Consider the following 26,140-nt stretch of genomic DNA (forward strand, 5'->3'; position numbering starts at 1 on the left):
GCAGCATAATGCTCATAGTGCAACATGCAAAATGGGGTACAGACTAGGCTGTGACCTGGTATGGGTATGTGGCCCCTGGGGGTAGGAGTAGGCATCCCAGGTGAGGAACCGTTAGCTGGGCAGACTATATGCCTGTGGGCCCTGCTCCTGCTCTGGCTTTTAAACTTTAACGAGCCAGGCTCAGTTTCCAGCCCAGAGTCTTTAAAGTTTCAGGAGATGAGAGGAAGGAGGAGGCCTGAAGACAGATGGCTTCGCTTTCTTCCCCTGCATCTGTCACTTGTCTCTAAGCCCACCTGGCTCCTCTGGAGCTATGGGCAGTGGGTGCTGGGTCCCCAGAGTCCTGACCCATGCTGGACCTTTCCTGGAATACTCCTACCTGTGCCTAGGTGGCTGGACAGCCACAGACAGGGCACCAGTGATGTTTAAACTTTTCCTATTCATAATCACTTTGCGCCTCGTCACTTTTTGGGGTTTGGGGCTACATCTAGTGATGCTCAGAAGTTACTCCCTGCTCTGTGCTCTGGAGTCACTGCAACATTGCTTAGAGGACCATGAGTTGGCATCTGGAGTCCAACCCCGGCTACCCACTGGAATTGTCTGTGACACCCCACCCTAAGAAATTTCTACCCGGGTATATAGACGTATAAAATAAATATGCAAATCTGGGGCCATGGAGATAGCATAAGATGGAGATAGCGGGCCGGAGAGATAGCACAGTGGCGTTTGCCTTGCAAGCAGCCGATCCAGGACCAAAGGTGGTTGGTTCGAATCCCAGTGTCCCATATGGTCCCCCGTGCCTGCCAGGAGCTGTTTCTGAGCAGACAGCCAGGAGTATCCCCTGAGCACCGCCGGGTGTGGCCCAAAAACCAAAAAAAAAAAAAAAAGATGGAGATAGCATAGAGGTAAGGCATTTGCCTTGCATGCAGAAGGTCAGCGGTTCAAATCCCGGCATCCCATATGGTCCCCAGAGTCTGCCAGGAGCAATTCCTGAACATAGAGCCAGGAGTAACCCCTGAGCGATGCTGGGTGTGACCCTCCCCCCAAAAAAAACAAACAAAAAAATAAATATGCAAATCAAACCTTTGCTGCAAATGAATCATATGGCATTTTACTTTAAACTTGGCCCCCCCCCCCCCCCCCCCGTAGTCAGTTATAAGACACCCTATAGGCCACAACCTGTAGTTTAAGAAGCTAGACCCTAGCTTCAGGATAGAAGTCCTGGTCTAGCCTACCCTTCTGGGTGCAGGGTGAGGATGCAAAGGTGTGAGGTGGCCTCGAGGCCTTGCTTTATTCCCTCTGGCACACATGAGTGGCTCGATCCAGAGAGGAGGAGCTCAGAGCTAAGTGATGGGATTGCACCAAGCCCAGCCTCCTGCCACAGGGACATGGGGCAGGTAGGGTAGGAAATGGGACACAGGGAATGCTCAGTCTAATACACACACACACACACACACACACACACACACACACACACTTATTCACTCACACTCACACTGACACTTGTTTCTCTGCTGCCCAGCCCTTGTTCACTTAGGTGTCTCTAGAATCCCTGCCTGGAGCCATCAATGTATCCTCTACCCCATACAACTGGAATTGGGGACCAAGCTATGCCTCTGTCTTCCTTGGGTTCCTGGAATGTTTCACCTCATTCTCTGGGTTTCACGCCCCTGGTGCTCTAAGATCTTCCTGCCAGTACCTGCACCCCTCTCTGTCTTTGAGCCCCTCCAGGTTGGCTGGGACCTGGTTAAGGAGCAGGAGAGTGTGGGCTCTTCATGGAGGGAAATGCCTGAGCCCCAGAGCAGGCAGAGGCTCACTGAGCATCTCCAGCATTCATACAGCCAGCGATCATTTTTTTTTTGGGGTCACACCCGGCAGTGCTCAGGAGTTACTCCTGTCTCTACGCTCAGAAATTGCTCCTGGCAGGCAGGCTCGGGGGACCATATGGATTGCCAAAATTCAAACCACCGTCCTTCTGCATGCAAGGCAAATGCTTTACCTCCATGCTATCTCTCCGACCCCAGCAGCCAGCAATCTTTAATGAGCATGTACTATATACACTGAGAATTGTGATAGCCAGGAATTTAGCGGCACACCAGACGGATCAGATCTTGCTGTCGTGGGTTGACATCCCGAGGGGGAAACAATTAAAATAAACAACGAGATGAAGTACCAGATGGCTACTGTGTGCTGTGAGGGAAGAGGGTGCCATGGGGTTGTCTGGCCTTCTGTGCAGATCTGGATCCAGAACAGCTGTGCCATATGATCCTTAGTCAGGCACCCTCTAGGGGGCCTTCAGTGACAACCCAGAGCAGGATACGTTTGTGGGGAGTGCTTATGTATAAGTTGCGTGTGTATACATGTATGTGAGCATGTGTTTGTGTATACCTGAGTAAATGTGTGTCTGAGTGTACTGTGTTTCTAAGTATATGCATGCATGTGAATATTAGTGCACTGTATATATGTGAGTGTATGTACATGCATGTTAGTACATATATGTGATTGGGTATATGAGTATAAATGTGTGAGTGCTCCTGTCTAAGGTTGTGTGTGTGTATAGCTCCAAGTGTGAGCTGTGTGTCTGGGCTGCTCTGTGTGAGTCACACCCCCTCACTGCAGCAGAATTGTCTCTGATCCAATTTTGTCTCCTCAGCTGTCTCCCGCCCCCTGGCTCTACTCTGGCTCTGCAACCCTCTCCTCTACCAGCCACCATCCAGCCTCCCTTTTGGCCTCTGGCATCTTCCAGCCTCAGCATCAGCCCCTATAGGGGTATATTTTTTCTGGGTCTGTCACCCTGCCCCAGTCACTGCCTCAGCCTCTCTCTGTCTTTTTGTGCCCCTGTTCTTCCATTTTTTTCCATGTTCAGCTATTTATTCCAGCCCCCTACCCTGCCTCCACCTGCACAGCCAGCTTCTGTACTGGTTGGTGTGAGGGATGTGATGCAGAATGGCTCAGCCCCCAGCCTAGTTTTCAAGGCTTGGGGAATTATCAGGGCTGATGACAGTCTCCCCAACTCAACTTGGTGGTGGTGGGGGCGGGAAAGCTGGTCATTTGGCATGAGAGTGAGGTGGCAGTCAGGGAAGGTCTTGGCTATCTTTCTCTCAGTGGTGTTTGAGCTGAGCAGGAAGGGGAGGAGAGGCAGAGCCCAGAGTGTCAGGACACTTTGGAGTGAAGACATGATGCTGAAGGCAGAAGGGCCAACAGCCAAGACTCTCAGGTTGGGCAGTGCTGGCAGCAGCTCTGGGTTCTAGAAAGCTCCCTAGCTGCAGGATGTGCTCAAAAATTGGGGACCAGAGGGAAGACTTGTAGGGAGGAGTGAGAAATGAGGGTGAGTCCAGGACCTAGCTCAGACTCCTAGCCACAGAAGGGAGCTGATGAGACAGCAGGAGGGAAGGCAGCTGCTGAAGATAGTCTGGAGCTCAGGGCCAGGAGGTCATTGGCAGCCGCAGGATCCGGGAGGTCTGATCTCATTTGTTTCTGTCTTGTATCAGTGTCAGCCCCAGCTTCTGTCATGTGTCACTGGCCTCTCCCTAGCCTGGAGCAGAAGAGCGGAGATCTAAGCCTGTCCTGAGGTTGCCAGGGGGTGCTGGTGGGAGAGGTTAAGGCATGGGGAGGATAGAAAATACAGAGCAATGAGGGAGAACTGCTGAGGGTTCTGAGCACACCTGGGGAGCAGTCTGTAAAGGCTTGGTAGCCCCTCACTCTCCTCCAGTCTCAGGGCAGCCCACATTAGGTGAAGGTGGGGGTGTATGGGACCAGATTTGCTGCTCTGCAGATAAGAAGCCACAGTCACTGCAGCTGGGAAGTTCAGAGACAGCCCTCACCCTGCCAGCTCTGGGTCCTCACCAAGCACAGCCCCAGGAGTATTTTCAGGGTAGGTTTTGAGTCTGTCTGGTTCTTGGCTGCCTCTTCCCTCTTGGTTTTGCTGAGCCACCACTTACAAACGGCCATAATCTTCCTCCCTCCTCCCAGGGCACCGAGGCTGGAGGAGGGGAATTTGCAAAGCTTCAGCACAGATCTGGTACCCTGCGATTGCTTGTATAAGGGATGAATAAATGAGCAGGCTGAGGAGTTCCCCAGCAACAGCACCTCTTCCTCTGGCCTCTTCCCTGGGATTATCTAGTGATACTGTTCATGTCCTCTTTGTGCCAGGCAGGCTCCACCAACTCCTCCACTGGTTCCCTTCCCCATCTTTCCATAAGGGATTGGTTACTCTTCTGTTCTTCTGTTAGGACTCTGATGAGTGTCCCTCCCTGGACCTTCATCCTAAGTTCCCTATGTCCTGTCCTATTTGTTTTTGGGCCACACCTGGTAGTGCTTAGAGGTTACTCCTAGCTCTGCAGTCAGGAATCACTCGTGGAGGGCTTGGGGGACCATAGGGGATGTTGGAATCAAACCCGGGTCTTCAGTGTGCAAGGCAAGCATCCTATCTGCTGTACTATATTTCTTTCTTTTTTGGGGGGTGGGTCCACACCCGGCAGTGCTCAGAGGTTACTTCTGGCTCTATGCTCAGAAGTCGCTCCTAGCAGGCTCAGGGAACCATATGGGATGCCGGATTCAAACCAATGACCTTATGCATGCAAGGCAAACGCTTTACCTCCATGCTATCTCTCTAGCCTCTGTACTATATTTCTGACTATATATCTTTTCTCCCCCCTCCACTTTTCCCTGAAAACAAATTTCTATTCCTGGGGTTCCAGGAACTAAGTTGAAAGATAGATTTTAATGGTTTTTAAAAAATGTTTGCCAAATTGCTTTTCAGAGTAGTGGAGCCAGTGTGTGTGTGTTTGAGTGTGTGTGTGTGTGTGTGTGTGTGTGTGTGTGTGTGTGTGTGTGTGTATTTTTATCTTGTAGGGGGGAAGTGGAACCACACCTGGCAGTACTCTTGAGTCCAGGGGGTGCCAGAAAACACACACTTCAGCTCTTTTAGCCCACTGCCCAGCCCATTATTGAGCCCATTTTTACTGTTCCTAACTATGTGGCATTTTTATCATGTCCTCACAAGCTGTGGGCACTTTGTTAATCTGCTGAATAGCATTTGGCATTTCTGTACAATTATAATTGTCCTTAGCTTTCAGAACTATTAATAATAATCAAGAGCTCCCAAAATTTAGCCTATGACAGCCCTGCCACTGCATTTTACAGTGGTGTAAAATCCTTATCAGCATCATTTCAAGCTAGAAACTCTGATAGGAATCCTGGGGCTTTAAGCTAACCCTTCCCTTTGAAGGCCACTGTAGCCCCAAGGGCCATGGCCAATCTCTCAGTCACAGGGTACAAGTGGCTGACCCCATTTCCATCCAAAGTACAGCATGGGATTGTGATCCCTAAATACAGAACTGAGAATCCCTTTGATCAGTCTTGTGTAGAGTCTCAACCTGCTCCCTCCAGATAAAGTCAGAGAAGAGGCTGGGAAGATGGCCCAAGTAATTGGCCCTAAGTTTCAACCCCCTGTGCTGCATGGCCCCTTCAGCAAGAAGTAGTCCTGGTGACCTCTGAGCACCACCAGCCTGTGACACCTCCTAGAGGCTCTTCTATCTGTCCTGCCATTCAGGTGGCAGCTCTTTCCTAAGCACTCGCTACATGCCAGGCTCTATGCCAGACTGGACAGTGGGCCTGTAATATTGCAGTGTGTGCAAGTGGACTCTAGAAGGATGAGCCCAGTGTCCCCGCCACCCCTCAATCTAAAAGCATTAGGGATGGACAGGCTGCCTGGCGGGCTGCAGGAAACAGCCAGGCTGATCTATGAAGACAAAAATAGCCAAAAAGCTGAAGGTGGGGGTGTCCTGGAAAAGTTTCATGACAGGCTAGGGAGAAAGGGCCTCAGTGGCTCACCCACCAGCCCTCTCTTCTGCCTTGCGCAGGGATCAAGCCTGGCTTTCCACAAGCAAGGCCAGTGTTTTGTAACTGAGCCACCTGCCTGGCCCAGCCTACCCCTGCCCTATCATGAGGCTAGATCTTTGGGGTCTCCATTGTCCCATACAAGAGGCAAGGACAGCTATTCTCGTAGCTTGACTCCATGCCAGCCTTAGAGCAGCAATAGGGGGCCTCAAGGAAAGGCTGTAGCAGCAAGGACAGTGATTGCATCTGGTCCACTGCACACATGGCCCTGTCTGCATCACTTAGGTCTTGCTCCATTTGGACATGTGGGAGCTGAGCCTGGCTGTGGTAGTGAAGGGAAGTGGGTAGGTTGGGTAGGATAGGGTTCTTAGTGAGTGACTGGGACGTTCTTATTGTGTTTAACCATGTCTCTGTTGTCTCTGTGTATTAGGGATGGGGATTATCCAGACCATGGACTACATCAGGTCTGTAAAATCATTTATTTTGGCACCGGTCCCTGTGGGACAGACATGGATGCTTGTCAGCAGCCCATAGCCCTTCTGCCTGGATTGTATGGCCTGGATGTATAATGAATACCCAGATGGCCCTTGGCATAAAAGAGATTCCCTGCTCTTGATTAATATGTTGCCTTTTGGGGGCAGGTGACTAGTATGAAGATGGCCCCTTTGGCAAAGTCTGAGAAGTAGGGAGAGCTCTCCTGGGCTTAAGGCAAAAAAGGAAGGGTTATTTCTGCAAGTGGCTGGGTGTATCAGCCTCACTCTCTTCTCCAAACCCTCTCTAAAGAGAGATGGTCCTAGTCTGTCTGATAGAGGGAGAATTGCAAAGCACTCCAATTGCTGGGGCATCTGACTGGGTCAGGGTCAGGAAAGTGCAGTGGCCAGTGTTTCTTAGAGGGACTTGCCATTTCAGTGGGGACTTCACTCACCACAAAGGCACAGACAGCAAGTTGATATGTGGCTCCTGGCATCTTGTTCATGTCAATTTCTGGACCCACAGTTCCCAGTTTTTCATCTGTACCACCAAGACTGAAGGGCTGGACTGTAAGCATGTGGTGTGACAAGGTGAAGGAGACCATGAATATTGTGGAAGCTATTCTTGTTTTGAATCTAGAAATGGCAAGATCAGCAAGAAGATGATAATTTCTGATTTTGAACAAGTAAAGAAAGGCTTTGATTCTCTTAACCAGTAGATCATTCCATGGGACCGGAGAGATAGCACAGCGGTAGCGCGTTTGCCTTGCAAGCGCTGACCCAGGACCAATGGTGATTTGAATCCCGGCATCCCATATGGTCCCCCGTGCCTGCCAGGAGTGATTTCTTAGCAGAGAGCCAGGAGTAACCCCTGAGCATCGCCGGTGTGGCCCAAAAACAAACAAAACAAAAAAAAAAAAAGAAGAAGAAGAAGAAGAAGATCACTCCTTCCTTCTGCAGCTCAGGAGAACACCCCATCTGCTCCACCAGTGCTGTTTTGGAGCAGCTCAGATCCTGTCTTTGATCCTAGTGAGCTTAGAGGATGAAGCTGGGAATTTTGTTGAGAAGGATCTTAGATCCATTTTGGAGCTGCCAGAATCCCAGCTGCCATGGCAAAAATGAGGATTAATTTTAACTTCTCTACCTTGCCTTTGTGGGATCCTCACTCTCTGGAATCCATTCTGATTATTCCTAGCTGAGACAGCTTCTATGCCAGCTCCTCTGTTTCAGTTGAGCCAATTGGACCCCTGGCCATGCCCTGCACAGGCTCTGGCAATCTCAAAGCATGGGATCTCTCTGGACCTTGATGTCTGCATATGTAGAGTGAGGATGATAACACAGGAGGTGAGTTAGGAAGAGACAAGTTGATTTCTGCATGGGGTACAACTGGGCAACCCTGACAGCCAGCAGAAGTGGTTTGACAGGAAGCTGAGCTCTGTGTGATGATGAATGCGTGATTTGGAGTCTGCGGTAATGGTTTTGAAGCTGTGGCTTTAGCTTAAGACAGAGCTAAATTGCTGTGAGTATCACCCCCCCCCCCCCGCCCCAACCTCACACATACACTGGGCAGGGCCACTTCCTGTAATTTGAATTTGGTTCTGCTGGGAAAGGGTGATTTGCTTAGCAGTTAGCTCTTTACCAGAACTCTGCTGCGGTCAGCACAGCCACAGGACAGGTCAGAGCCCCATGGAGGGTCAGCTTAGGGAGTTTAGGTTCAGGGGACTCTGGAATGACTCCCAGTGACACTTGGCCAACTGACTGGATAGTTCCATCCTTGGCCCCAGTCATAAGATGCTTATAGGGATCAGTGGGACTGAGAGGTGGGACCTCTATGCAGTACAGGAGATCAGACTTGGAGCCTGGCACATGTAAGACTTGAGCCCTTGATCCCTGAGCTATCTACCTAGTGCTCCAAATGAAGTCTTTACACTTCTCTGGCCCTGAGTTTCTTAGGGTTAGCCTGCAGAGTGGGGCAAAAGTGGGACCTTGGAACTTGGGGACAGTCTCTGTGCTCCACATGTCACATGGGCAAGGATAATGGAGACCTTCTATGTGAGAGTCAGATCTGGGGACACCACTTGTGTGTTCATTACTGACCTGACTCATGGTCCTCAGCCCTGCCAGCTCTGCTGAATAACCTGGTCCTCTTCTCTGGTCCTCTGATTCTCGGGGGTCATTGCAGTCCTTTGATGTGGCCCTTCTTCCCTTCAGCCCAAGCCTGGGCTTGACTTCTGAAGAAGCACAGAGTGGGGAAGAAGGAAGAGGTGGACAGAAGGAAGAGGGGATAGTTTACTCTCAGGGCTCCTCAGTCCTTCCTGGTTTAATCCACTGACCCCTCAGTCTGAAATGCCCCAGTTCCCCATTCAGCCATTCTAGCTCCTTTTTTCTGTTTTTTTTTTTTTTGGGGGGGGCACACCCAGCAGCACTCGGGGGCTACTCCTGGCTCTGCACTCAGAAATCGCTCTTAGCAGGCTTGGGGGGACCATATGGGATGCTGGGAATCGAATCCAGGGCCATCCTTGGCGAGGCAAATACCCTACCCGCTGTGCTACGTCTCCGGCCCCGCTAGCTCTTTTTTTTTTTTTTTTTAAGCTTGAGGGTTACTCCTGGCTTGGTGCTCAACCCAATGATGCTTGGTGTGGGGGGGGGGACCCTACTTGATCCAGCTTGAGCCCCCTACAGGTGAATCTTGTGCTCTGCTCACTGAGCCCCCTCTCTGCCCCCCTCTCTGGCCCTCGATCCTCCTGCCTTTAGGCTCAGTGACTATCTGTTTCTACTGTTCCTTGCCTGTTCCTCTCACTACTTGTGCTCTGTCTTTCTCCTCTCTCTTCCTTTTTTTTTTTTTTTTGGTTTTTGGGCCACACCCGTTTGACGCTCAGGGGTTACTCCTGGCTATGTGCTCAGAAATCGCCCCTGGCTTGGGGGGACCATATGGGACGCCGGGGGATCGAACCTTGGTCCGTTCCTTGGTAGCGCTTACAAGGCAGACACCTTATCTCCAGCGCCACCTTCCCGGCCCCCTCTCTCTTCCTTAATTATTGTTAATATCATAGGTTTAGGTTTGGGACCACACCTGGCAGTGCTCAGGACTACTCTGGTGGTGCTCATGGGACCATGCAGTGTCAGAGATCAAACCCAGGTCTTAGACATACACAGCCTGTGCTTTGCCCATTGACACTTCTCCTCCAGACCCTAATTAGCATTTTTATAGGTTCCCCTCCTGGCTCAGAGACCTCTATGTCACAACTCACCCAGGCTAAAGCACACTGCTCTGGGTAAGTGTTCTTCCGCTTGAACCCCAATCTGGGCTCCCTTGCCCAACCTTGTGGGCCTTCACTGGGGCAGGGTCCAGACCTATAACCTACAGCCAGTAGGGCACTTGTCTTTTATGGGACCGACCCCATTTAGGTTTGATCACAAACATTCCATATCATCCCCTGTGCACCACCAGGGGTGATTCCTGAGCACTTCTGGGTGTGGCTCAAAAAGGGGAAGAAAATAAGAGAGATGATTTTGGGGGGTAACTTCCTTAGTAGAGCTTCGGAGCCCTGGAGCACTCTCTAGAGTACTTGGCTGAGCTGAGCCCTGTTGGTTTGGGGCTCTGGCCATGAGGGCTGCCATGAGTGTTTTCAGGAAAGCTATATGTCAGGAATTGGATCCAAGGCCTGTGCTCCAGCTACTATACTCTCCCCTACCCCTAGGAAACTGGGTTTTGAGGATTTACTATGTCCCAGGCATCTCATATGCATAATTCCCTGTAATTTAATTCCAGCATCCCTGTGAGGAGACTATTATTATCCCTATTTTTTATTTGAGGAGAGGAAGCCCTGGGAAGATAGATCCTGCACCCCAAAGCTTTCACTAAAGTTGACTTGGATTGGCAGATGCTGAGCCTCATGAGTGTCCCTCATGGCCATCCTGGCTTGTCCAATCCCTACTCCCCAAGGATCCATGGACACGGGGAATTGGGTATTGGGAAAGCCTATTCTGCAGCAGACAGGATGCCCAATCTAGAGTTTCGCTGGTCACTTATCTGGCTCTTACTTTGCTCATCTATAAAATAGCTGTAGGTCAGCATTCCAGTTCTGTATTAGGCATTAAGGCCTAGGGTTTGGATTGGTAGTACAATGGGTAAGGCACTTATTTTGAACCACTCACATTTGATCCCCAGCATCTCATATGGTCTCACATGCCCATCTAGGAGTTAGACCGAGCATAGAGCCAGGAGTAAGGCCTGAGCACCATGTGGCCCAGACCCCCCCCCCCCCCACCAAATAAAATAAAATCTTTGCAACTGAGACTGGCTCCTTGACTGAGCAAAGCCTACCAGGTCTGGTTTTAGAAGGGGTGTTTCCCTGGCGGTTAGCCACGATGACTGACTTGCTCAGAGCCCAGGGGTTGTGGCTTGCTGGAGAGTGAACTCAAAGGGCTGAGGACGTGCCTTGCATGCAGGAGGTCTGGGTTCCATCTTTTGCGGTGCAGGCAATGCCAGGAATGATCCCTGAGCAGGGAGCTGGAAGTAGGCCCCCTGAACTGCTTGCTGGGTGTGACCCAAAAACCCAAAAAGGAAAAAAACTATGTGGTGGCTTTGCTTCAGAATTGGCTGTGCTACCAGATGCTCTCTGGTTACACAAGACTCCTTAGGTCTCTTAGAATTTCATCTTGCTGCCACCCGGGTATGGCAGCAGGCTGGTTGAGCAGAAACAATGGGGATGTAATTTTCCCCACTTGGCCTGGCTCTGCTGCCTCCTGGGGTCTGTGGAAAGAGATAGACTATGTGTTGTGGGGCAACGGGTACAGATAAGGACTCTTAGGCTTTGCCTGCAAGCCTTCTTCAGTTACCTACCTGCAATGGGCCCGTCAGTGCCAACGTTCTCACCTCCCCAGCAGAACCTTCTGTTGACTACTTTCTAAAGAGTCACCAGTCTGGAGTATGGCTCAGTAATAGGGCACTTGCCTTGTAGGCTACAAATTCTACCCCCAGCACCACAAAAAACAGTCTGCCACCAACCTGGAAGATGTTTTCAGGTTTTCACTTTTATTTTATTATTATTACTATTATTTGGTTTCTGGGCCAAACCAGTGGCACTCAGGGATCACTCCTAGCTCTGCACTCAGAAATCACTCTTGGCGGGGTCGGGGGACTATATGGGATGCTGAGGATTGAACCCAGGTTGGTTGCATGCAAGGCAAACTTCCTACCTGCTGTACCATCACTCTAGACCCAGGTTTTCACTCTTTTTTTTTTTTTATGGTTTTGGGTCATACCTGGCAGAACTCAGGAGGACCATAGGGGATGCTGGGATTCGAACCATCGTCCTTCTGCATGAAAGGCAAACACACCTTATCTTCTCTATGCTATCTCTCCAGTCTCAGGTTTTCACTTTTAAAAGATCATACACACGTGGGCCGGGAAGGTGGCGCTAGAGGTAAGGTGTCTGCCTTGCAAGCGTAGGACGGACTGAGGTTCGATCCCCCGGCGTCCCATATGGTCCCCCCCAAGCCAGGGGCGATTTCTGAGCGTGTAGCCAGGAGTAACCTCTGAGGGTCAAATGGGTGTGGCCCAAAAACCAAAACCAAAACCAAAACAAAACAAAACAAAAAAGATCATACACACATAACTCGATTTATCTAGGTTAGCCTCTCAAATAGAGGGAGAAACAAGGGAGGGCACCAGGACCAAACAGATGTATGATCACTGATAGTAAGCTGGACAAAGAGGGGACCACCTACTCTAGCAGCCTGGGGGGTGATGGTGGGGTATATGGGTTGCAGAAAGGGAACAGGGAAGGGGGGAGGACAAATTTGGTGGTGGGTATTCTCCTGATTCAATGTTAATATGTACCTAAAATACTAATGTGAAAGATATGTAAACCACTATGATCAAAAAAAATCATACAAATGACTGGAAAGATACAAAGAACTTGCTTCGCACATGGCTAACTTGAGTTTAATCCCCAGCACCCCATAATATTCCCTGCGTACTACCAGGAGTGATTCTGAAGCTCAGAGCCAGGAGTAAGCCCTGAGCACTGCTGTATGTGACCCCAAACAAACAAAATGAACTGAGCACGGGCTTTGCATGCAGGAGCCATGGGTTCAAACTTAGCTTGCATCACTAATAACTGAGAGTTCTATCCCAAGAATCACCAGAAATGATACCTGAGCACACAACCCTGAGTACTCCTAGTTGTAGCCCATCCACCTCAGACTGATAATATGGGAGCTGAAGAGTTAGTATAGGGTTAAGGGTTTCCAAATGGCTGACATCAGTTTAATCTTTGCTATCGAATATGATACCAGAGCACTACCAGGGTTGACCTTTGAGCACTGAGCTGGTTGTTGCCTGTGATCACTCCCCCCAAACAATGTTTATTCAGAGCTTTGACTCGGGTCTTGTGACTCCTCATGCTCTAACTATTGTCTGCAGTGCCAGAGGGAGGCCCTGGAGCTAGACACCCGACACCCTCAATCCAGGAGTCCACAGGAGAAGGGGCAATGCTCAGGGGTTCACTCTTCATAGTGCCTCAGGGAAGAGGCATCCAGGATAGGATTCCAATGTACAAATTATCATTCTGAGGTGCAACCTTGACATATGTTCCATATCTAGGAAAGCATGCTTGTAGACTTAGCAAAGCCAAACCAGATTCCAGTCTTTTGTTTTTGGTTTTTGTTTTTAAGCGACACCTGGCAGTGCTCAAGGCTTATTTCTAGCTTTGTGCCCAGGATTATTCAGGCTTGGGGAACCATATGGGGTACCAGGAATCAAACTCATATCAGCCACATGTAAGAAAAAGTCATTGTACCATGCTCTGGCCCCCTCTACCCGCAGCTTCCAGTTTCTGTCTTGGCTTTAGAACAGTCCTACTTTCTTCCCAATGCCCCATCCTGTGAGTGCTATAGGATGGTAGAGAGTACAGGGAGTCCTGTTTTATACCCTCTCTGCTGCTTGCATGCTTTACTTCCTCTCCAATCTACTGAGTCTTCTATCTGTGACACAGAAATAAGATGGGCTCAGAGGCTGAAGTTAAAGTGCATGTGGAAGTGCAGGTCCTGGTTGGCCATGTGGCCTTTGTATGCTCATAGAACTGGCAGCTCTGGTCCCCTCTGTCTTCTCCTGCACTTTTTCTCACCATCCCAGACTTCTCTCCCTTGGTTCATTCACATATGCAGGCAGAAACATACTCACACATTCATACTCTCTTACTCTAATTCATTCACTCATTCATTTACTCTCTCCCATTACTCTTATTCACTCACACTCACACTCACTTGTTCTCATTATTTACTCACTTCTCTCATTCATTCATTCACTTTCACTTACTCTTATTTATTCTCATTTATTCACTTTCACTAGTGTATTCAAGTTTCATGGTCTCCTTTGGTCTGAATTGGTCTTTCCTAGTCTTGATGTTCTATAAAATAGCCCGTATGTTGAGTTTGTCTGTTTTTGTTTTTGTTTTTGTTGTTGTTGTTTGCTTCAGGTTTCCTGAGGGTAAAGTTAACATCCAGAAGTGCTTGGGGGTTGCTCCCATCAGTTCCTAGGGGAGCATGCAGTGCTGGGGATCAAATCTAGGACTCCTGAGTGCAAAGCATGTGCTCAGTCTCTTGAGGCATCTCTTTGGCTCTCTTAGGGTTTGTATGTGTGCCTGATGTTTTCTTTTTCTTTTTTTTTGTTTTTTGTTTTTTGTTTTTTGGGCCACACCCGGCGTTGCTCAGGGATTACTCCTGGCTGTCTGCTCAGAAATAGCTCCTGGCAGGCACGTGGGACCATACGGGACACAGGGATTTGAACCAACCACCTTTGGTCCTGGATCGGCTGCTTGCAAGGCAAACGCCGCTGTGCTATCTCTCCGGGCCTGTCTGATGTTTTCTAAAGATTAGCTGGAGATTATTCATCTTTGGCAGAAATATTATGTCCTACCAGGCATCCAGTTGTGACTGGTCCTGTCACCAATGACTTGTACATTTACTACTTGATAAAAGTGGTACTTACCGGATTTCTCTACTGTGAAGTTACTCAGCTTTTTGTAATAAGCATTTGATTGGTAGTTACCATGAAACTATATAAAGTCTCCACTTCTCTATTTATACAGCAGGGCTCAATGGGCTGAAGTGCTTGCAAGAACTCTAGAAGTAACCACTGACACCAAATTTGCCAGTGCAGGGAATATCCCCTACACACCACTGAGTGTTACCCCTCAAACAACAAACATCTTTATCCCTTGAGAAAGTCTCAGCAAACCTTCAGGCAATGGGTCCTGGGGTGAGTCTCAGGATAGCTCCTGTCTACACCAGGCAAGGGCAAGGTTATCTGAAACTTCCTTACCTTCTGGCCTAATAAGATTTTACATCTTGGGCCAGATGTCCTCCAGCACTGCTTGGAGTAATCCCTGAGTCCACACACATATACCAGGTATCCCCTAGAGCTCCTGCTTCTCTGAGAAGATGTGTCTCTCAGCCCCTTTGATATCAGGCTGTGGGACTTGCAGCAGAGGCAGTGCCTGCAGCTTCCCTTGGGCCACACTGGTCATGCCTAGCCCAAGTGTTCTCTCCGTAGGACCCACAGAGGGGCATTCACCTTCCAGACTGATCTTCCCCATGAATGCTGATGTCCCCCCTCACCCTGGCATGGCTGACCTCTGTGCCCCAACTGGTCTCCCTTTATTTCTACTGATCTCCCCTAACTGGAAGCTTCTCAAGAACAAAGCCGCAGATGTGTTTCCACTATGGGGAAGATGGTTCCTTGGTTAGGTTCCTCAGATCTGCTCCTGGAGCAGGAAGCTAAGGAGGGCAAAGAGGGAGGGCAACTCATTAGGGTCCTGCAGGACATTTTTCAGGCTGGTCCTGGCACTTGTTTTGTTGGGAGGAACCATATCCCTTTTATGGCTGGCTGGTTCTGTACTGTAGGACTAGACATACCAAATGGTTCTCAGAGCTTATCCTGGCTTTATGCTCAGGGATCACTTCTGGTGGACTCAGGGGACACTGTGGGGTGCTAGGAACTGAACCCAGGTCAACTGCCTGTATGACATATGACCTACCTATTGTACTATCGCTCCAGCCCATGTCCTAGAACTTGGGACTCTGCCATGGTGGGTTGTGGTGGACTGTGGGTGGTCCATAGCAGCGCCTGACTATGGATCGTGCTTTTGCAGAATTTCAGGGGTCCTTTGTATTCAAGAGTTTTTTTTTCATGACTACATAAGCAGTACTGTGCATTGTAGAAAGTGAGAAGTATGAACTACAGCAAGAAAATGCTGTACATTTTGCTTTGTTTTCAGTCAACCATGTCTCCGTTTTGTTGTAGTAAATATTCAGCGCAGCTGATACTCAGACCATATGCACACTTCTCCATCTGTCTCAAGTACGGCCTTTAAAGCTGTTGTGTCCAAGCCACCCCTTGTATTTCAGTCCTGTTAGGCTGGCAGAGTCCCTGCCTTATGACATGGACCTGCCAGGGACACAGCCCAACCCCTCAGCTGATGTCCTGATCTAGCTTAGCTTGTATGTATCTATTGTCCTGGAATTGCTTGGCTGGTTCACCTGTCCCTTGAATTTCCTGTTAAGGGATGAGTAAGAACTGGTGCTTGCTGAGAATATTTGAGAGGCAGGATGTTGTATCCTTGGTTTCCATTTATTCTACCAAAGCCTTACCCAAGATTGTGTGTGGGAAAGTATTATTCCCTTCCTTATGGGGGTGCATTCCCTTTTCTGTTCAAAGTAAAGTAAAACATGTGGTTCCCTGGCACCAGGTAAATGCCTAGTGTTGAGAAACCTTATATAAGACCCAAGATGGGCTGGAGAAATAGAACAGGGATAAAGACATGGTTGATCAGGGTTTGATTCTTAGTATCCTATCGCTCCCCCAAACCTACCTCAAATTATTCCTAAACACAGTAAGGAGTAAACCCTGGGAACTGCCAGGTATAGCCCCAACAATTTTCTTTTTTGTTTCGGATCACACCGGGCAGCACTCAGGGGTTACTCCTGGCTCTATGCTCAGAAATTGCTCCTGGCAGGGTCGGGGGAACCATATGGGATGCTGGGATTCGAACCACTGTCCTTCTGCTTGCAAGGTAAACACCTTACCTCCATGCTATCTCTCCAGCCCCCTAACCCCAACATTTTTAAAAATAAGGGCTGGAGAGAAAGTACAGTGGGTACTACTGTGGGTAGATAGCTGGTCTTACATGTAGCCAACCTGAGTTTGATCCTGGCACCCTATACCAGAACTAATTTTTTCGGGGGGGGGGGTCACACCCAGCAGCACTCAGGAGTTACTCCTGGCTAAACACTCAGAAATCGCCTCTGGCAGGCTTGGGGGACCATATGGGATGCCGGGATTCGAACCACCGTCTTTCTGCATGCAAGGCCAACACCTCACCTCCAAGCTATCTTTCCAGCTGCCAGGCCTAATTTTTTAGTGTAGAGCTAGGAATAACCTCTGAGCATCACTGGGTGTGGCCAAAAATAAATAAGCAAATAGTTGACCCAAGGAATTTGCTGAGAGGAATTTGTTTCTGGAGTTTGGGCACTTAGACGAAAAGAGAAAGATCTTAACACACACACACACACACACACACACACACACACACACACACACAAAACAAGTACACAGACTGAGTTTCATCTTGCTGAGTATAAAACTCTTTGGAGCCAGAGTGGTGGTGCAGGCAGTAGGGTGTTTGTCTTGCACATGCTAACCTAGGACAGACCGTGATTTGATCCCCTGGCATCCCATATGGTTCTCCAAGCCAGGGGCGATTTCTGAGCACTTAGCCAGAAGTAACCCCTGAGCATCACCAGGTGTGGCCCAAAATAAAAAAAAAAAAAATAGGGAAGCCTGGTCTTGTTTTTACTTCCTTTCCATACATGTGACTTGAGTTCACTCCCAATTCTGCTGTTTTCCAGTTGAGTGACCTCAGACAAGTTACTTAACCTCTCTGAGCCTCAAGTTCCTCCCTAGATTTCTTGTCTTGCAGAGTTGTTATGAGAGTTAAATTGAAGAAGTATCAGAAGCTATTTTTCTCTTGTAGTTGGGAACCTCTCTGAGGATAGACTATCAAATAGAAACAAATCTTGAAATGTTTGTTAAATGAAAAAAAAAACACACACACCTAAAAACAAAAACAAGGACATCAAAAAAGAAAGGGACCAGAGATATCACTTAGTGATAGAGCACTTGTCTGGCATGTGTGATGTTTTAGCACTACAAAGAAATATAACAGAACAAATGGTGAGACCGGAGTGATAGTACAGCCAGTAGGGCATTTGCCTACTGTTGCCATTTGCATGCTGCCAATCCGGATTGGATTCCTAGTATCCCACATGGTCCCCTGAGCTCTCCAGGAGTGATTCCTGAATATAAAACCAGAAATAAACCCTGACCACCACCAGGTATGGCCCAATAATACCAAAAAGAAAAAGGGACAAATGGTGTTAAGTACCATGGAAGGAAAAAAACATTCAGGGTCCAGAAAGACAGCACTGGGTGTAGGACACTTGTCTTGCATATGACCATCCTGGGTTGTATCCCAGCCATCCTATATGTCCTCCAAGCGTTACCAGGAGTATTTATGTATTTATTTAGGTTTATTTTTTGGTCACACCCAGCAACACTCAAGGGTTACTCCTGGCTCTATTCTCAGAAATCATTCCTGACAGGCTCAGGGGACCACATGGGATGCCGGGATTCCAACCACCGTCCTTCTGCATGCAATGTGAATGCCTTACCTCTATGCAATTTCTCCGGCCCCTATTTATTTATTTTTGTTTTTGGGGTCACACCCGGTGGCACTCAGGGGTTACTCCTGATTCTGCGCTTAGAAATCACTCCTGGCATGCTCAGGGTACCATGTGGGATGCCGGATATTGAACCCTGGTCTGTTCCTGGCCGCGTGCAAGGAAAATGCCCTACCACTGTGCTATTGCCTCAGCCCCAACCAGGAGTAATTCTAAGGCATAGCCAGGAAGAACCTCTGAATACCATCAGGCGTGGTCCCTAAACAAAACAAAACAAATGCAAACAAACCCAGAAAGAAATATCCATTTAGGTTTTTGCTATTGCTATTCAATTGTGTTGTCATTTAATGTGGACCTAGAACCAGACTCTATGATAGAGCTTATCCTCTGCCCTTTAAGTTTTTAGGACAAAAACCTGGGGAAGCTCAGATAGAAACTTAATGTCTAAGAGTCTAAGTGGTCCTCAAACTTTTTAAACAGGGGGCCAGTTCACTGTCCCTTAGACTGTTGGAGGGCTGGACTATAGTAAAAACAAAAAACTATGAACAAATTCCTATGCACACTGCATATACGTATTCTATTTTGAAGTGAAGAAACAAAATGAGAACAAATACAATATGTGGCCCACGGGCTGTAGTTTGAGGACCACTGATCAAGGTCTGGTTGGATAATCAAGGAAGGCTTCCTAGAGGTGGAAATATATATATATATATATGTGTGCATAAATATTATATATGTATATATGTGTATATATCCATATATATGTATATATCCATATATATGTATATATGTATATATGTATATATATATATATATATATATATATATATATATATATATAAAGTTCCATGAGGGAATAGCACGGAGGTGGTTACTGAGTACAGGGGATAGCTGTGTTCTGACCCAATTTCTGGACCATTGGACAGGACTTGTGGCAAGAGGTTAGTCCACTAGCTCCAGAAGTGACAGCTTCTCTTGTTGTCTTCTCCCTGTCCACATTGCCTAGCATCCATCTGGTCCTCCAGCCTCTGAGCCCTGACAACTATGTGTCTGTCCACAGTGCCGGATGGAGTGCCGCGATGTGCCTGCCGAGATCCTCTACGATGTCCTCCATGATATTGACTACCGAAAGAAGTGGGACAGCAACGTTATTGAGACTTTTGACATTGCACGCCTGACAGTCAACGCGGACGTGGGCTACTACTCTTGTGAGCATGCAGCAGCATGCCCAGCCCTGCCTCCTCTGCCTGCCTCCGTCCTTACCTCCCATCTTCTCTCTATCCTGCTCGTCCTCATACACTCATACGCCAGCATTCTGTGGCCAGGAAAGCAGCCTGACTGCCCTCATGATATGCTGGTCCCTACCCATCCGCCCCCTGCTCTGGCACATGCACCACAGCATACATGCATGGTCACATATGCATGTAGAAGGGTCACATCATTACCAGCCAGGCTAGGGCAGAAAGCTAATACAGCAGGTAGGGTGTTGGCTTTGCACACAACCAACTTGGCACTACATATGGTGTCTTGGACCCCACCAGAGCACAGAGTCAGGAGTAAGCTCTGAGCACCATCTGGTATGGCCCCCAAACAAACAAACAAAATCCCAAAACAAAGTCTCCAAAAACACAACTAGCCAGAGAGGAAGGGCACTGGAGATGGTGAAGAGGAGTTAGGATCATAGAGGCCTGAAGGTCTCTGCCCCATTAAGGTGGGGGACCTGTTGGGAGCTGGCAGTTATGAACTTTCTGCCTGGCTGCTCCCTCCTGGGCAGGCAAGCAGGCAGGATCTGGCTGATCTGTCACTTGCCCTCCACAGGGAGGTGTCCAAAACCCCTGAAGAACCGTGATGTCATCACCCTGCGTTCCTGGCTGCCCATGGGCACCGATTACATCATTATGAACTACTCAGTCAAGCATCCTGTGAGTCGTGTTGTTCTCCCCCTCCCTGCTGGGCGGGCATTCCTTCCTCCACAGTGTGAATGATGACTCTCTTCCCTCTCCCCACCCACTGTGGGTGAGTGAGCTGGAGGGAGGGTAGGGAAAGCTTGAGATAAGATAGGGTGCTGCAGCCCTCTGATGCTGGGTCCCTTGAGCTCCTGCAGGCAGGTAGGCAGTTGTCTGGGCTGTGGTGAGGGTGTGGGTGAGTCCTCATGAACTTTTCCTGGGAGAGCAGGACATGCTTAAGGGAGGCAAGGATGACTTGGTTCTAGTCTGACAACTTTCTTTCTGTCCCCTGAGCAATAGGCTTTACCTGAAGTAGATGCCAAGGGGTTAAAAACTGCCTCAATGTATATACATGTGCATGTATGCACATGTGTGTGCATGTGCCTACATTTGCTACATGTGTGTATTTCTACAGAAACCCCCTCCCAACTCCTTCGACCCTGAGTCTCATATCCCTATAATTTCCATTCCCAGAAATACCCACCTCGGAAAGACTTGGTCCGGGCCGTGTCCATCCAGACGGGCTACCTCATCCAGAGCACGGGGCCCAAGAGTTGCATCATCACCTACTTGGCCCAGGTGGACCCCAAAGGTGAGGGGTTGGCCCAAGCAGACTAGTTATACATACATGGATCCTTCCCTATGCCACTGGATATGGGCTTAGCAAACTAGGGATCCAGACATGCCTCTTTAGAAGCAGTTGCATTTGGGGTGGGAGGCACATGCATCCCAAACATCATTTGAACTGAGATATGTTTGAGAAGTGCCAAGGTGCCAAGATGCCACTTCCTGAAAGTACGGGGCTCTCTACCTGGGCTCCTCTTCTCTACCTTGCTCACTGCTTACTAGCTGCTCCTAAACTGTCTGCCATCTGAAGGCCTGAGTTCCCAAGTCTTAGTCCTCTGAACTGTCTTCGTGTGTGAACCACTTGTCACCCAATGTCTGAAAAGTTTCAGTCCCAGCAGTTAACAGGTCTCCTGGGTAGCTTGCTCCCTCAGGATATCTGTTGAGACCTGATATCAGTTGGGACCTGAGATTTAGTGCTATGTCCTATGCTGAGGTCCTTACTTTCTCCTGCCAAGCGTGCACCTAAGTCTCTGCACCACCACCCCCATCCCATCCAGACCAAGAACAATGTGGGTGTCCACTGTAGCTCTTCCATCTACAACTTTGGCCTCTGATTTTTTTGTTTGCTTGTTTTGGGGTCACACCCAGCAGTTCTTACTTCTGGCTCTGTGCTCTGGATTTATCCTGGTAATGTTTGTGGGATCATCTGGTGTGACAGGGATTGAACCCAGGTCATCCACATGCAAGGCATGCACTTTAACCCTCCATCTCTGACACTTTGATTTTACCTCCCGAATAGCTTCAAAATCTGATTTTCTTTCCACTTAGCTACCTTGTCTACCCAGACCCATTACCAGCAGAAATTTTTCAAACCACTTCTTTTTTTTTTTTTTTTGGTTTTTGGGTCGCACCCAGCAGCGCTCAGGGACCATTCTTGACTCTATGCTCAGAAATTGCTCCTGGCAGGCTCGGGAGACCATATGGGATGCTGGGATTCAAACCACCATCTTTCTGCATGCAAGGCAAACACCTTGCCTTCATTCTATCTCTCCGGCCCCTCAAACCACTTCTTTGCCCTGACTCTCTCAGAGGCAAGAATCTTGTGCTGCATTCTGCTCTGACTCTCCATGTCCCTTCTCAAAACTCCCTGTCTACGCAGCCTAGAAATATCTCCTGAGGTACCCCTATTGGGCCAGCCTCAGATATCACCTCCTTTTCCTCGAGGCCCAGTGTGGCAATGATTCCAGGCTCTGCAGGATCATTCCCTTCTCATAGGACACTTGCCACACCTTTGGGACCCTTCAGACAGTCCCTTAGGGCTAGCAAGATTTGGGGGTCTCACTGTGTTACTGTGGAGTGAGTGAATGCTAGCACAGATGACCAGAGCATCTAAGCATGGTACTTGGTTCACACACCTCACTATGCTTAGAGGACTATAAGTTGTACCAGGGATTCAAACCTGGAGTGCTAGAAGTGTGGCTGCATGTAAGGCAAGTACCTTACTTTGGGTACTATTCTCTCCAGATCTCACCCTGAGCATCTTTGTCTATGGTCACTCTGAACTCCCCCTACCCACTGGGCCCAGTGGCTCAGAGCTCCCTGGCACCTGATTGAGGATGCTGAGTGCCAGAGGCAGAGAGGACAAGTGGAAATGAAATGGTAGAGCAGGCTGGGGACTCAATTCAGGTGCCTCTAAAGCCAGACAGACTTTTGGAGCAAAGATCAGAGGAGTGTTGGCCCTTGGGATATCAGTGAAGAGTTGAACATGAGAAAGGGGTGTCAGCAGGAGTAGAGGGGCAGTGGAAGCTACAGCTATGTACCAAAAGTGGGTGAGAATTTCAACTCTAACACAGCCTGTGATCACTCGTTCTCTCCCACTCCCCTACCTCCATGAAGGAACCTCTGGTTTTCTTCTATGTCTTTTGGTATCCAGAAGGGGGTCTGAGGATAGAAATCGCACTTAACCTGAAGATTTTGTTCTTAGGTAGAGTTTGGCCAACCAAGTCTTACAACAGAGCAGTTTCCAAAGCCCCTCATCCCCCAGAGATGAGGACAACCCTCCCCAGGCTGGGGAAGGGGAGGGGATGGTTCCAGAGGCCCCCTTCCATTCTCACCCTTATTCCCCCGCCCTCACAGGCTCTTTACCCAAGTGGGTGGTGAATAAATCTTCTCAGTTCCTGGCACCTAAGGTGAGTGGGCCCAGAGAGAGGATTTCCGGGGTAGGGGGGGCGGAGCAATCAGCGTTGGTGCTAGCTAGGCCAAGAGGGGCGGGGGCGGGACCGGGCCAGAGGTGGGCGGAGCTAGAACAGGGGGCGTGGTTAAGAAACCAAAGTGTCAAGGGCCTCCTACTTCCCTGGGCTGGGCTGCTAAACTAAAGGACCCCTGGCGAGGCCTTAGTCCCAGGCTCCTCATCTCTCACTTGGACTCCGGCTATGCCGTGGGCCCTCAGGCCATGAAGAAGATGTACAAAGCGTGCGTCAAGTACCCCGAGTGGAAGCAGAAGCATCAGCCGCATTTCAAGCCCTGGCTGCACCCGGAGCAGAGCCTCTTGCCCAGCCTGGCTCTGTCGGAGCTGTCAGTGCAGCACGCGGACTCGCTGGAGAACATCGACGAGAGCGCGGTGGCCGAGAGCAGGGAGGAGCGCGTGGGGGGCGCGGGGGGCGAGGGCAGTGACGACGACACCTCGCTCACCTGAACCCCGAAACCATGGCAGGGACCTAGACCACAGAGTGGAGTCCGGGGATGGAGCGGTGGACACCCCCGGCTTTCTCCTCTTCCCCCATCCTACTACGCCTCTGGGGGGAACAACACATTGGGCTCCAGTCTTCCCCGGAGCAGGGAGTCGTAGCTGGACACACCCCCCAAATAAACTTATCCCACCGCCTCAGCCGGCTTGGCTTTACGTTGTGTGCCTGTTTCTCTAGCAGCCAGGAAAAAGCCAATTGTTTTGCCCTTTTGGAAAACGTTCGTTTTGTTAACTTTATTGTTGATCCTTTCTTTCTTTCATTGCCTGTTGTGGAGGTGGGGATGGAGGGGGTTATCTCTTCCTTCTGCCCACACTATGTGTTCCTTTCTCACTCTGTTCTCACTCCACCTGATCAGCCTGTGACATTGACCTTGCACGGCTCTAGGAGGAGCAGTTCTGGCCCAGGGTCAGTTCCTGGGTTCTACAGTGTGACCCTTGGTCCAAATGGGGGTCGGGGACTCCTATTATTGCAGAACAGAAAAGGGGAAGGATTCTGGTCTTGACCACAGGACTGGGGTTGAGGTACAGTTTGTTCAAGAGACTTTGGGAGCCGATGTGAAGGGTACCAGCTCCAGTGTCATGGCAGGATTGGGTGCTGTGATTTATTTTATTTTAGTTTTTGAAACAATCAAACCCAAGGACTCTCATGTAAGCAAGATCCTCTACCACTCAATCATATCTCTGGATTCTGGGTCATTTGGAAGATAACAGTCCTGGACCCGGAGAGATAGCACAGCTGCGTCTGCCTTGCAAGCAGCCGATCCAAGACCAAAGGTGGTTGGTTCGAATCCCGTGTCCCATATGGTCCCCTGTGCCTGCCAGGAGCTATTTCTGAGCAGACAGCCAGGAGTAACCCCTGAGCACCGCTGGGTGTGGCCCAAAAACAAAAAACAACAACAACAACAACAACAAAAAAGATAACAGTCCTAACAGAAAGTGCATGTGTGGGGGTATGTGTCCTAGATATCAGTCCTAAACGAAAGTGTGTGTGTGTGGGGGGGTGTGTATTCTAGCCTCTTGCCTGTTATCAGATACCAATGTCCTGGTCCTTGTTTCTCTGGCTCTTGCCTGTTATCAGATACCAATGTCCTGGTCCTTGTTTCTCTGGCTACTTTGAATCAAAGAAGCTTTCCCCTGTCCTCTGCAGCGCCCTCTGCTCCTCTCCAGTGCTTTTATATCCCAAATGAATTAAGGACTGGCATGTTCTCCTTGAGACATGACCTTGTCTGTCCCTCCCTGGAAGCTCCTTGCCTATGTGACACAATCTACTTGGAGTTGGTGCCTTCTGAGAGGGGCAGGGTGAGTGCCCAATAGGCAGGAGGTTCTAGGGCCCACCAAGATTTGAGTTTTAATCCAGATCAACAACACACACACACACACACACACACACACACACACACACACACACACCCCTCTTTGGCCAAGTTCTGGAATTTTTTTTTTCCTCTCCCACCCCCTGGAACTTTTTTGAACCTTACTCATTTTCTCACCCATAACAGGGCAAGTTTGTGTTCGAGCAAAAGTTAACCAGCATTGGAACTGCCACATAGTTGGCGCTCAAGTGAGCATCTTCTAATCTCCAATCTTCAGTTCTAACACAAAGTATGTGTGTGTATGTGTGTATGCATGCGTACGTGCGTGTGTGTGCACATTCTACCCTGATACTGTCAAGCAGAGGGGGAAATAGAAGCACAGAGAAGTAAAGGTCCCTGCGGTCAGAGAGATAGCATGGAGGTAGTGCATTTGCCTTGCATACAGAAGGTCGTTGGTTCGAATCTGGCATCCCATATGGTCCCCTGAACCTGCCAGGAGAGATTTCTGAGCATGGAGCCAGGAGTAACCCCTAAGCACTGCCGAGTGTGACCCCCCCCCAAAAGACCAAAAAACAAAAACAAAAACAACGAAAAAGAAGTAAAGGTCCCTGACTCGGGAGCCCTGGACCAACCCTTAAATAGCCTCATTCCGCCCCTCCTTGCTCTAGGTGCGCTGATTGGATGGGCGGGGCCTGCACTGCTCTAGGCCATTGATGCTGTTTGGAGCCAAGTTGAGACCGCATGCAACCTTCAGCCAAGGTATTCTTGGCTCTCATTGATTGGAACTCCCCTTATTTACCTGTCAGTGAGCGATAGGGATCTAGGATTGAGGGTGGGGGGGAGTTTTCTCCCAAGATGATGTGCGAAAGAAAAGTCTTAGGGGTGGGGATGGGGGGGCAGATCAGGGACCTTTACCATCCTGTTTCCAAGTCCTCCACTCTTTACCACCCTGGGGGACAGAGCCCCTAGCTGTGACTCCTTTGAACAGAGTTTGACAAGTGGCCTGAAGATTCAGGAAGAAGAGAAGCGGGTGCTGGGAGGTGGGAGGGAGGGAGAGAGAGACACACAGTCGCAAGGGGCCCTGAGTCGGGAGGGGCGGGGCGAGCGCGGGGCGTGCGTGGGCGTGGTCTGTGTACGCCCCGCCCACGGCCCTCCCGGGGCGTGTCACGTGGGGCGGGCGGAAGCGCCCGGCGGGGTGGGCGCGCCCGGCCTGTGGCCGCGAAGTTGGCCGAAGCGGCGGGATTCCCTCCCCGGCGACCCCCGGGAACCCTGCGGGATCGAGTGATTGATTCCCTGCGAGGAGGAATCTTCGCGCCCAACAGGTCAGTGCGACGCGACGACCGGAGCCACCTGAGTGGCTGCTGAGTCCTTCGCCCCTTTGGGGCAGGTGTGGCCCGAATTTCCCCATTCTGCAGACGGGAGCGCCGAGGCCATTGGGTCCCTCTGCGCCCGCCCGGAGCCTGCCTACTTCCGCGGACGCTTCTCCCCGGCCCGAGTGGGTCTGTCTGGAGGAAA

The 26,140-nt window shown here is 49.7% G+C and overlaps 2 protein-coding genes across 2 annotated transcripts in view; both read left to right on the forward strand.

The window, feature by feature from the left end:
* The window catches only part of STARD10 (StAR related lipid transfer domain containing 10), a 30,023-nt gene extending 6,570 nt beyond the window's left edge, over positions 1 to 23,453 (forward strand). Inside the window, exons 3-7 of the mRNA XM_049780423.1 lie at positions 19,114 to 19,261; positions 19,872 to 19,975; positions 20,474 to 20,591; positions 22,703 to 22,755; positions 23,016 to 23,453. Of these exons, the coding sequence (XP_049636380.1) occupies positions 19,114 to 19,261; positions 19,872 to 19,975; positions 20,474 to 20,591; positions 22,703 to 22,755; positions 23,016 to 23,261 (669 nt within the window). The 3' untranslated portion in view covers positions 23,262 to 23,453. The remainder of the gene's footprint in view (positions 1 to 19,113; positions 19,262 to 19,871; positions 19,976 to 20,473; positions 20,592 to 22,702; positions 22,756 to 23,015) is intronic.
* Positions 23,454 to 25,830: 2,377 nt separating this feature from the next.
* The window catches only part of ARAP1 (ArfGAP with RhoGAP domain, ankyrin repeat and PH domain 1), a 62,280-nt gene continuing 61,970 nt past the window's right edge, over positions 25,831 to 26,140 (forward strand). The window contains exon 1 of the mRNA XM_049780250.1: positions 25,831 to 25,951. The gene's annotated coding sequence lies outside the window, so the exon portion shown is untranslated. The remainder of the gene's footprint in view (positions 25,952 to 26,140) is intronic.

The sequence above is a fragment of the Suncus etruscus genome, chromosome 9 (genome assembly GCF_024139225.1).
Source record: "Suncus etruscus isolate mSunEtr1 chromosome 9, mSunEtr1.pri.cur, whole genome shotgun sequence".
In the NCBI taxonomy this organism is placed as follows: Eukaryota; Metazoa; Chordata; class Mammalia; order Eulipotyphla; family Soricidae; genus Suncus; species Suncus etruscus.